Source organism: Copadichromis virginalis, linkage group LG9 (genome assembly GCF_057382275.1).
Source record: "Copadichromis virginalis isolate Kocher_CV1m ecotype Utaka linkage group LG9, C_Virginalis_male_GT1.1, whole genome shotgun sequence".
NCBI lineage: Eukaryota > Metazoa > Chordata > Actinopteri > Cichliformes > Cichlidae > Copadichromis > Copadichromis virginalis.
The window spans coordinates 34,942,442-34,952,441 of NC_140626.1; the positions used below are offsets into that span (position 1 = coordinate 34,942,442).

At 47.8% G+C, this 10,000-nt stretch overlaps 1 protein-coding gene across 1 annotated transcript in view; it reads right to left on the bottom strand.

The window, feature by feature from the left end:
• Nucleotides 1-10,000, bottom strand: part of dnah5l (dynein, axonemal, heavy chain 5 like) — a 47,600-nt gene that overhangs the window by 12,334 nt on the left and 25,266 nt on the right. The window contains exons 39-59 of the mRNA XM_085469158.1: nucleotides 9,943-10,000; nucleotides 9,712-9,843; nucleotides 8,911-9,128; nucleotides 8,692-8,826; nucleotides 8,371-8,547; nucleotides 7,616-7,705; nucleotides 7,383-7,517; nucleotides 6,666-6,767; nucleotides 6,407-6,574; nucleotides 6,120-6,326; nucleotides 5,840-5,932; nucleotides 5,326-5,562; nucleotides 3,935-4,000; nucleotides 3,647-3,787; nucleotides 2,728-2,859; nucleotides 2,149-2,259; nucleotides 1,909-2,063; nucleotides 1,031-1,152; nucleotides 528-757; nucleotides 241-399; nucleotides 4-160 (exon numbers count right to left, since the gene is read on the bottom strand). Coding sequence (XP_085325284.1) covers nucleotides 4-160; nucleotides 241-399; nucleotides 528-757; nucleotides 1,031-1,152; nucleotides 1,909-2,063; nucleotides 2,149-2,259; nucleotides 2,728-2,859; nucleotides 3,647-3,787; nucleotides 3,935-4,000; nucleotides 5,326-5,562; nucleotides 5,840-5,932; nucleotides 6,120-6,326; nucleotides 6,407-6,574; nucleotides 6,666-6,767; nucleotides 7,383-7,517; nucleotides 7,616-7,705; nucleotides 8,371-8,547; nucleotides 8,692-8,826; nucleotides 8,911-9,128; nucleotides 9,712-9,843; nucleotides 9,943-10,000 — 3,025 coding nt within the window. The remainder of the gene's footprint in view (nucleotides 1-3; nucleotides 161-240; nucleotides 400-527; nucleotides 758-1,030; nucleotides 1,153-1,908; nucleotides 2,064-2,148; nucleotides 2,260-2,727; nucleotides 2,860-3,646; nucleotides 3,788-3,934; nucleotides 4,001-5,325; nucleotides 5,563-5,839; nucleotides 5,933-6,119; nucleotides 6,327-6,406; nucleotides 6,575-6,665; nucleotides 6,768-7,382; nucleotides 7,518-7,615; nucleotides 7,706-8,370; nucleotides 8,548-8,691; nucleotides 8,827-8,910; nucleotides 9,129-9,711; nucleotides 9,844-9,942) is intronic.

The following is a 10,000-nucleotide window of genomic DNA, read 5'->3' on the forward strand; positions in this document are numbered from 1 at the left end:
CACCTGTCTGCATGCGCTCGGCCAGCGTGCCGACGTGAGCGATCTTCTCCGTGTAGACCAGCTTGTAGCTGTCGATGAAGGACAGGTAGGACTTTGGCGTCACAAACGTCTGGCGGCGGAAACGCTCGAAATACTCGCCACACTTCTCTGCCACCAGGTCCTGTGAACATCTCGGTCATGTGATCAGTCCGCTCAATACGCTGGCAATTATAAGCTACCAGATTATTGTGGGAGCGCTACCTGGAAGGTTCCCATGGTAACCACAATGCTTTGCTTGACGTCCTCTGAGCAGCGGAGGTCCTGGTACTGAGACAGGAAGTGATGCGATACAGCGATGAGGGCGTCCTGAGGCCAACGCTGGAACCAGTCCACTGTGCAGCCGGAAATCAGACCTGGGAACTGTTCAGGGCAGAGGTCAAAGGTCACTGATGAGAAACAGTAATTCTTAGGAGGACGGAGCCTTTGGCTCCACCAGCTTACAGCATCATCAGGGTCATGTGACCAGTGAACCTGAGTCCTCGCCGCACCTTTAAGGCACGAGAGCGGAACTTCTCCCCGACAGGCGAGAAACAGAGGACCACGTGGAGGTTGCTCCGCACGCGGGACAGGAAAAAGTCGTAGAGGTTCTCGGGCGTCGGCGGGCGGCGAGGATGCTGGCGCTTCATCACGGGAATCAGGTCCTGAGTGATGTCATCCAGCTCGTCTCGAGCAAACAGGTTGGAAACTTCACCGCTCGCCAGGACGTTGTTCATGTATTCTGCAGGAGAGGAGACAGGAGTCAGAAAACAAGACGGGCCCTGACCCCATGACCTCCTGACCTCTGACCTTTGCTTCCATCAGCAGGACAAACAAACAGTGTAAAAAAATCAGTTTTCCTCCTTTTACATTCAGACTTCCTGATATTTCACATGATGATTCACATGAACAGATAAAGTTTGAGCTGATGTTTGTTCTGCTGTGGTGCAAACTAAAGACGTGAGCGAGTTTCATCATCTGTGAATCATCAAAGCTGTCAGCTGATCGTTGGCACCCAGGAAGGCTTCTTCTTTGATGTCATTGTCGCTGAACAGGAAGGTGACGCCTTTCCCGCGCTGACCGGCGATCCGATACAGAGACTTCAGATCCTCCAGCAGGTTACTGCTGCCGTACGACCTGCAGCACACACACACACACACACACACACACACACGCACACACACACACACACGCACGCACGCACGCACGCACGCACGCGCGCACACACACACGCACGCACGCACACACACACACACACACACACTTATACTGTAAGTAACACAGAGAAACCCCAACACTCAGACGATCCCCTCTGAAGGAAAAACTCCCTTTCAGCAGGAAGAAAATTCCTTTTTATTGTGTTAAATATTTGTTGGGGGCAGAATGTTCGAAAAGTAAATGAATGTCTTCCTCCGTCACCCCCAACAGGTGGTGGCAGATGGCCCCGCCCCTCCCTGAGCCTGGTTCTGCTTCTGTTCTTCCTGTTAAAAGGGAGTTTTTCCTTCCCACTGTCACCAAGTGCTTGTTCACAGGGGGTCGTCTGATTGGTGGTGTTATTGTAGGGTCTTTATCTTACAGTATAAACACAGTGAGGCGGCTGTTGTTTAATTTGCTGCTATATAAATAAAATAGTTTATCACAGAACTTCATTTACAGACTTTCTTCTGCGGGTTTGTGAGGAGTTCTACCTGAAAGGGAGGAGTGTGAATATCTTGTGGATGAGGGACACTGGATTATGATTGGACGAGTGGTGATTGGACGAGTGGTGATTGGACGAGTGGTGATTGGACGAGTGGTGGGTCACTGAGACTGTGTCCCACCACCTGTTTAGACTTCTGCCCAGTGAGTTTGTTTATTTTCCGTTGGTCACGATGAATCGCAGGAAGCACTCACCTGCTCAGTGTGATCTGGAAGGTTTGGTATCCTGCGATGAATGACGCGAGCCTCGTCAGGCTCTGCTTCCCCGACCCGCCCACCCCGACCAGCAGGGCGTTTCCTTGTGGCGTCCTCAGGATGCGTGAGATCCTCATCAGGTGGATCATCGCGTCCTGTCGTTGGACCACACACAGAGGGTCACCATCAGCTGATATGAACAAAGGTCATGGTGAAGAGTGTGACAGGAGTCATCATCACCTTGAAGAAGACCAGATCCATGGCTCCGCCTCTCACCGCCTCGTTGTACTGCTGCTGAAAAGCCGACAGCCGCTCTGCCAGAAGGTCCAGCGATGGGATTGGCTCGTACACCTGTCAATCATATCAGTGTCCACACTTAGAAACCATCAGAAAACTATCCAACACTGAGGGACCTGAAGACTTTAGCTGTGTCCCAAAACGTCGGCTCCATCCTTCGGAGGACCCGGCCTTCACGGTCTACGTGGATTAATTAGAGTAATATTAAAACTCAGCGGCCGCCATTGTTGGAAACTGGAATTGGCTGGGCCGCGCTATGAATTCTGGGATATGGTGGGCCACGAAGGACACACCCGACCCATCCTTTAGTGAAGGCCGCATTTGAAGGAGTCGACGAATTGGGACAGCCTTCGCTGCCTGGCGGTGACGTAGTCGGCCTTCGAACGCAGCCTCCGGAGGATGCAGCCGACGTTTTGGGACACAGCTTTAGTCTCTTTTCATTTTTGCTGGACTTTATTTAACTTACGACTAAATAAAAAATTCACTTTAATAAAAATATTAAAATAAATCAGATTCTGAGACCTTCGGAGCCTCCAGCTCAGCGTCTTCAGGTTCATCTCCCGTCGCCTCCGGGGCTTCACGCAGGAAGTCCACAAAGCAGCTGTTCCACTGAGCATGCTCAGTCAGAGCTCTCCCATGATCCTCCACTGTGACCTGAGGGAGAGGAGCGTTAGATACAGTCCAGAAGATTTACTCACTGCTGTTTGTGCCGCACTTTAAATAAAAAGTTGTTGTTGTCTCATGAGATAAGTTCCTGTATCATCTTTAATCTGTCGGCTCTGATTCCAGAGACGTTTATTGGACAACAATGTTTTTATTTTGCACTGAAAATTCAGTTTTACACAGAAAACGTGAATCAAACCAAAAAAACAGAAGCAGGAAGTAAAACACATGACTGAACACAGAGTCAGGTGGAAACAATCAGGGCGGGAAAAACACAACGACAGGAAGTAAAAGCAGACACACAAAAAGAGACAAACACAGAACACAAAGGGTGACAAAGACGCAACACGAGAGCCGGCAGAAGCCGACCAAAGATGTAACGATGACGTTCATATAGCTGCTGATTTCATTCCTGAACAAAAGCCTGATATCAGAGAAATAAAGATTATTCTGAACTGTGACTCATGCAAAGCTCCTCTGGTAGCAAATCATCTGTAAAAGAACAAAATATTTGAGATTGGGATCATTTATTGTCGCGTCCAGGGTTAATGAAGCTGCCAGTTTGGAATCTTTTATTTGACGAGCAAATTTCCTAAAAATGGATCAACTATATCTCCCAGAAATCCCCTTCTCTTAGTTTTCAGTATTATTAACATTTATTGAGTTATTTAGTGTAAAAAGGAAACTCAGTCTTTGCCAAAACAAGCAGCAGGTCATGTTCTTTCTGTTCCGTAAGCTGTGACTGAGGGCCACAGTGCTGATGTCAGAGCGCACACACCGCCTCCACGATGCTGCCGAACGCTCGTCTGTCGCCGCTGTCGACGAATCGATCGGCGATCGCTCTGCAGCACTCGTGATGGAAGAGAGCGGAGAGGAGCTCAGAGCTCTGACACACCTCTGACTTCACCGTGAGGATCCCCTGAAACACACAGGGACTCGTTCACGTCGCCGGGTCAGAGAGTTGCTTCAGGATAAATGTACGAGTGAGAAAGTCTCAGGAAAAAGGACAAAACGTTTATTCAGGATTAAAAGAAGAAGAAATAAAACCACGTGTGATTTTTTCTACCTGCCAGATTCTGCTGAGGTCACGCAGGTTGAAGATGTAGTGAAACTTTGCAGGAGACGGTAACATCTGAGGAGAGAGAAGATCACATGTGAGAAACATCCACAGACTGAATGCAAACAAAATCAAGTCAAGCAAAGTTACAATTCTCACAACTCATCAACATGTCAAATTTGTTCGGGTGCCTGGGTCGTCGAGCCAGAGTTTGCAGTGTGACATTATTATTGATCATTTCTGGTCTTTTGCTTTCTTTGTTAGAGTTCTCTGTCTATGGTTTCTGTGTCCATAGCTGCTCTGTCTCCCCTCGTCGAGGCTGCGTCTGTGTTGTTTCCTGAGAAGTTCTGCTTTGTGTTCTTTTTCTCTCCCTCTGTCGCCTGGGCGGAGCTCATTGTGGGCTCCGCCTTTGGCCTACATACCTGGGAGATGATCAACACCCGCGTCTCATTAACTGGCCTCTACTAAAGGGAAGAAGCCAGGCTGCTCTTCGCTGGATCGTTGCTTGACCTGTGTCGGTGAAATCCCGGCTTGGACACTACAGTCTAGTTCCCGCGTCTCAGCTTCTTGTGTTAACGCTTTTGTTTCCTGTGTACAGACCCCCTGGACCTGCTCTCGTTCCCTACGGAGTTTCTGCTGCGAGAGAGAAGTGAATGACTGGTGAAGAGGAGTGAGAGTGTTGCCCTGCTTTTCCCCGTGGATTCCCTGGAGCCCTGATCCCCGCACGCTTGTATATAGCACTGAGTCCCTGTCACACATTTCACCTGGTGTTTGTGAGGAAAAGCCTTCTGTTCTTCCTCTGAGCAAGGAGTCCTGCATTGAGTCCCCCAGTGACCGGAACATTTCCTCTTTTACTTTAACACGAGACTCTTTCAACGTGTCTGCTTCTGCCTCCTCGTGTCGTCAGCCCTGATTTGTCCAGCTGTGTTTCCCTCCTGTCTCCCTGATTGCTCCCTATGTGGATTTAAGCCTGTGTTTCCTCCCTCATCTCACACTGTGTTATGTCTCCTATCTTGCCTTCACGTGACAAAATTGGCATCAGGTGTTTGAAAATCTGAATCTGTGCAGTAAATGTGACCTTCAAATGAAAAGCAGAGACATTTAATCTCCATCATCATTAAATGAAGCGGTGAACTAATCACGAGCATAGATCTGATACATCCTGGATGAAGTTTGATGATGACTTTGATTATCAAGTATTGATTATCCTGATTAGAACAAAGTCCCTCCTCATGTCCTCCTAATATATGAGAATTAACCTGAGAAAAGCTCAGAGGGGATCTTTCAGTGATCATCAGCTGCTTAAATATAATTTTTTAATGACTGTTTATAAAGAATTAAATACATTTTAGCCTTCTTTTATTCTGAAGGTCCGATTTGATCTTATTTAAAAAACAAACCTTCGCCTTCACGGCCTGCCACACCCGCCTGGTGGTGGGGACGAGGGCGGCGGCGAGCTGGCACACCGGGCCGGGGAAGCCTCTCTCTGGGCAGAAGTAGCCCTGAGCCACAGTGCCAAAGATCTTATCGATGGAGGAGTTGGAGGGCAGCGTGCAGTTAAAGATGGAGAACTGGCGCTTCAGACGCTGAGGGATGTCGTTCCGACCGCCGCCGGGGTGAATCATGGCTGCCACCAGCTGGTAAACATCATTACACACATCAGTCAGTCACAGAGCAGATGATCTAACATCATCATCATCTCTCTGTTTATGATTTAAAACTTTTGAAGGAATCCCTCAAACCAACAGGTTTGTGTTCACTTCCTATATTTCCCTCCACTTCATTAGGTACAGCTGTAATACTCCAGTATATCTGTAGCGTCCTCCTGCCTTTGCTCACAGCAACCTTCATCAGTCTGTCATCATGGAAACATCCAGAATGTGCCACAGCGCTCCAACCACAGCCAAACTTCACCTGAACATCCACCACAGTGATGAACTCTCCTGGACGATCCAGGCTGTAGAAACCTCCCTGCTCCATCAGCTGACGCACAATCTCATTGGTTATCTGAGTGAGATGTGGGGGCGTGTCAGAGATACAATAATCTGATTGGTTACATGCATATTAAAGAGAACAGGGTGGGGGAAAAACTGAGCTGATTGGTTATTTGTGATGTGAGGTGGAGGTTATTCTGTGAGAAACAAAGAGGTAAGCTAGCAAAGGTTTGACCAATCACAGAGAGCCTGAAGCCCACCTGGTCGCCCCATTCGTTGATTACGGGCATGTTGATGTCGTCTATGAAGACGGTCATCCTGCGTCCGGCCGGCGGCCCGTAGGTGGTGCCCATGCGTTTGTCGATGTAGCTCTCGAGCGTCCTCTGGAACATGCCGGGCAGCGTGGCCGAAGAGAAGTTCACCGTCTTACTGAGGTGGAGCTCTGGGTCGAGCTTTCCAGTGTAGCCCTACAGGGGGAGCCAGAGAGCAAGCTGCATGCTGTAGCCTGTGCTAGCCTGTGCTGGTGAACGGTTGAGCGCACTCTTACTTTAATCATGACGGTCTTGGCTGTTCCTTGCTCTCCGATCAGCAGCACGGCCTTCCTCTGCTTCATGATGGTCTGCATCAGGAAGTCCGTCCTCACGTTGTCTACGTTGGGAACCAGGATGGACGAGTAGTCAGGGACGTGGTCTTTGGGGTAGACATACTCTGGGACCTGATCAGAACCATAAACACAGAACATGCATGCAGCATGCTGACTTCATTCTCTGCGATTAACACTCAGGAGAAACATAGAGTCCTCTCACCTTGTTGGACCAGTGCTCCCAGTCTCCCTGCTCACTGACGGTGAACTCAAAGATGGTCTGGTTGTCCTGAGTGGGTGGCAGGTCCAGAGATGAGCTGTGGGCCTTTGAGACAAAAACAAAAACACCTTTCAACTCAAATGGAATATTTATAAACATTTCCAACCAGATATATCCTTTAAAAACCTTTTTTTAAAGTCCCATGTGACTCGTTTGCTCCAGCCGTGGAGGCCGTGGTGTTCAGGATTGTGATAACAGAGCTGGACTGACTCATTTCCAGATGAGTGACCCTTTGTTAGACGTCTTTTCCCGTTTTGCTTGGAACCAGTCAAAGTTTGATTGGTTTGGTATCTAAACTTAATAAAGTGGGTGCTGATCATCAGTCTGTGAACTGGGGATCATTTTCTTTCTAATGTGACAGGCTCTTCAAATGGCACTGGTGTCACTGGGTCCAAGGTTGTACTGCAAACTTTTTTTCTTTTAGCATAAAATGGTGAAACTGTTCTAGATTAGGAGCAGACGTCAGTGTGTTGGAAAAGTGGTACGAGAATCTGACCAGGACCGTGGGTAGGTCATAGCCTTAATCCTAGCCCTCTACTTAAGGGTGGGGGCGGGTAAAGGTGAGTAATCCCGCCTCTGTAGACGGTAAATATTCACACTACGGGTTCATTTGATTTGAAAACGAGGTTTGTTATGGAGTCAAAGAAAACTTTCACACACCTTCAGGAAGGCCTCCATCTTGGCTCTGTCATCCAGCTCCAGCAGTGCACCCAGAGACCACATGACCGCAAAGACAAACATGCGTCCCACATGATCATGGCCACCCTGTTTGTCCTGCGCTGCGGGGAGCAAACCCTGAAAGCACAAATATGAAAAATAACCAAACAAAAGGGCAACAAGAACTTGGAAGACTCAGATTCTAGTTTTTCTGGTGTTTTACTGCTGTGTCCTACCTGCAGCAGGTCAATAGTCTGTTTGATGTACATACACTCCAGCACCTGCATCTTAGCGGACACAGCAGTGAAGACAAAGTCCAACAAGTCCTGAAACAGAAGAATACAAAACTAACCTTTAGCTTTCCTGCTGTCTGATGATTTCTTTACCTTCAAGGTTGATGCATTTCTAATCTCTGCTTACAACGTCATCAGTAACTGATGTTTGGCTACATGGGTGCTGGAAACAAGCGATAAACACCAAACTGAACAGACTTTAATGGTCACGTGCTAAAAACTGCAGTTCCTCTAACAGCCACCAGAGGTGGATGGGGTAACAGGGTAACATGTCCAACGTCACAGCAGAAATAAACGTGTTTACAGCGGGTAAGAAAACCTGTTTGTTGTCTATAGCAGTGTTCATGTCAAGTTCACTATGATTAATTATGGAGCTCATCAGGGTGCTGTGCTGGGACCAGTTTGAGTCACAGTGCACTTGCTTCTCCTCGTTTCTCCTTCTTTTGTGTAATATTGGAGAGTCTGTGGCCGACAACACAAAGTGCTTGGAGGTGATAGTTGTTGTGAATTGGTGCTACATAAATAAAACTGAAGAGAATTGAATAAAGAAGCTTTGATCCTTGTTTGCTGAGTTCAGATGAGGTTATTTTATGGTTCACTGCTTTGCCGCTCCTTTGTTGTGTATGTTTGACCAGGTGGTAACATCTTATCAATATTAAAGTGATAAATAAGTCTAATTGTGTCCCGGCGGCTCTCACCTGGTAGCAGCAGTCGAAGCAGTGTTTCAGAGCGCTGGCCTGCTGCTCTGCTAGTTTCTGTAACCAGGCCTGCAGGACGGGCCTCCAGCTGAGCACTGACGAGCTCATGAACACCATCCCGTTCCTGGACACGGTGGCTGGGGAGGCGTTGTCGATGTTGTGGGGCTCAAAGACAATCTGAGGGAAGAATATAAAATATATGGGCTGACTTGACCTCGATGCATCTCCGGTTTCTGATCATGATGTTTGTGGATTATGTCAAACTGCACCACAGTGACTGTCTGGCTGAAGTGAGGTGAGCTTTGTTTGTTTTGCTTTGACCTTGCAGCAGGGAGCCATGGGGATTCGATCGCCATTCGCCAGCGTCAGAGTTTTGTTGTCGTCTAAAACAGAGTTCAGATTCTCGATCCAGATGGCATCAACCGGACCATCCAGCACAATCCAGATGTATTCCCCCTGACACACACACACACACACACGTACATATACATCTGCACTGGAGCATCATGAATGTAGGGAACATGTTGAGCTTCCATCAACCTTTTTGCCTTTCAGAGTTTTCCTCCACAGTGTGGAGAAAATGCCGTCCGTCCAGTCGTTGGTGGTCACGTCCAGCATGCCGAACATCTGCGAGGCTGTGATGGCTTTCGGGTTCATCCTCATCTCTCGGTGGGGCGAGCCGCACTCAGACATGGCCTTCATCAGCGTGTGGACGCACGCCGTCTTCCCAGCACCGCTCGGACCCAGCGTCATCATACCTGCACGAGCACAGGACAGCTCGACTCCCATGTGTGCTGAAGACTCTTTAGCATTGCCATCAGTGTGTCTGTGACCTCAGCATTACTGAACACTGGTTGTATATAAAATAAAGATTTGTGCACCAGAAGCTTTTTAAACTTTTATATACCAAATTATATTATATAACATTTACGTTTTTAATAAGCTGTTGGTTTCTAAGTGTGTAATATCCTGTTACTATATCCACAGTAAGTGTGGGTTATGTTGTTGTGACAGCAGCCAAAGACAGATTGTGTTAGTGTTGTGTTTAACAGCGTTAATGGAGCTATAATGTTGTGAAACTCTGTGTACATGTAGAATAATAACCTGCACTCAAAACTGTTTAAACCTCATGTTGAGGAGAAAGTTAGCAAACCTTTGCAGCACTTTGTAATCACATTAGACTGATGAGTCTAAACGTGCAGTTTATGTGTTTAATGACCATAGAAACTCATGTTGAGCCTGCTTTCCACTAATTTACACTGGAACTGTAAATGAAGCTGAGTGGCGAGACGAGAAAGACTAATTAATGTGTCACTGCCTCCAGATAATTGTGATCTTCACCATGTCGGACTCTCTGCGTCTCATAGAGCTGGACCAGTTTGAGGATCCAGGGCGGGTGAGGGATCAGACCGGCCTGCTGAGCCTGATTAAAGATGGCCAACTCCAAGTCTGGATAACCGGCTTTATCCAGAACTGCAGAGGGGGATGAAGGAAAAGCACACAGTATGAGAGCCGTCGTGTACTCATGGAGCCTCTGCTAGTGTGTTTCAGTGTTATGTGAAAGAAACGTACCAATGCCAGGAAACAGGTCATTGATCAGACTCATAAACAGAGGCTCGTCCTCGTCCAC